Source organism: Sinocyclocheilus grahami, unplaced genomic scaffold (assembly GCF_001515645.1).
Source record: "Sinocyclocheilus grahami isolate Dianchi unplaced genomic scaffold, SAMN03320097.WGS_v1.1 scaffold25126.1, whole genome shotgun sequence".
Taxonomy (NCBI): Eukaryota; Metazoa; Chordata; class Actinopteri; order Cypriniformes; family Cyprinidae; genus Sinocyclocheilus; species Sinocyclocheilus grahami.
This window is the reverse complement of record NW_015519711.1, coordinates 1,643-2,740: the sequence shown is the minus strand read 5'-3', so window position 1 is coordinate 2,740 and position 1,098 is coordinate 1,643. Positions and strand designations below refer to the sequence as shown.

General features: G+C 41.7%; 1 protein-coding gene across 1 annotated transcript; it reads left to right on the top strand.

Annotated features, from left to right (window-relative positions):
* The first annotated feature begins 328 nt into the window (after window positions 1-328).
* LOC107580124 (2-oxo-4-hydroxy-4-carboxy-5-ureidoimidazoline decarboxylase) lies at window positions 329-1,092 on the top strand. The gene is made up of 2 exons (XM_016265868.1): window positions 329-586; window positions 679-1,092. The coding sequence occupies exons 1-2, from the start codon at window positions 340-342 to the stop codon at window positions 1,026-1,028; spliced, it is 597 nt and encodes a 198-aa protein (XP_016121354.1). The 5' UTR covers window positions 329-339; the 3' UTR covers window positions 1,029-1,092.
* The last annotated feature ends 6 nt before the right edge of the window (window positions 1,093-1,098 follow it).

Sequence of the window (1,098 nt, the reverse complement as noted above, 5' to 3'; positions counted from 1 at the left end):
GAGTTTTTATTTGCAAAGCAAATTGTGTTTATTTGCAAAACGCTGGATTTGTTTTATTAATATTGTCACAAAATTCGCTCCATTTGTGTGCATCAATTAAAGCAGCGCATTAATATGGAACAGTAAAATTGAACTGAACTACATGTGCATTAAATGGTTTTACTGCATACCTGCCAGCCAATCGGAATCCAATATTCAAGACAGACCATGGAATAAATGTAAATAGGATATATAAACCCCAATAATCATACCTGTATTGTGTAATGAGGATATTCATCCTCCTTAGTGCGTCACACTGAGACAACTACTGATATTTAAATGGGAACAGTAGTTGCCCCAATGGACGTTGACCTCGTCCAATATTGGCTTTTGCCATTTCCCTATAGTTTGCAGAGGACACGCGCCGGAGCCATGGACATAAACGTTGTAAATGCTCTAACATACGAGGATTTTGTGAAACTATTCGGTAATGTGGTTGAGAAATGCCCCCTCATTTCGGCTGCAATATGGTCCCACCGGCCATTCAAAGATCTAGCAGACATCGAGGCTCACATAACGGAATTCATTCTCAGTCTACCAGACTCAGGTGATTTCTTCTGCTTTGTCTATTTATCCAAATCAGGTTTCCTTAAGTTTTAAACAATTTATTTACTGGTTAAGTACATTGAATGTGTTCAGGTAAAGAGGGTATTTTGCGGTGTCACCCTGATTTGGCGGGCCGGGACCTCCAGAGCGGGACGCTCACACGCGAGTCTCAAGAAGAGCAGAGTCAAGCCGGTATGACCACACTGGACTCCGCAGAGGTTCTGCAAATGTACCGTCTAAACTCGGAGTACAAGGAACGCTTTGGCTTCCCTTTTGTCATCTGTGCCCGTCTCAACAAAAAAGCAGATATTGTGGGCCAGCTGTCTGAACGCTTGAAGAATGACCGCGCAGTGGAACGAGAGCGCGCGATTGAAGAGGTGAAAAAAATCTGTCGCCTCAGGTTACGCAATATTGTCTTATCTGACATTCAAACCAAACTGTAACAAGTTACCGTTACAACATTTTTTACTGCATCTCTCTACTTGATTGTATAGCCTATTTCTTAAAAAAAAA

What these genes read in the sequence shown, in the direction of transcription:
- LOC107580124 (XM_016265868.1), top strand. Translation starts at nt 340, where the DNA reads ATGGACGTTGACCTCGTCCAATATTGGCTTTTGCCATTTCCCTATAGT. An exon ending in TCTCAGTCTACCAGACTCAG is followed by an intron (nt 587 to 678) that starts GTGATTTCTTCT and finishes GAATGTGTTCAG; the next exon opens with GTAAAGAGGGTATTTTGCGG.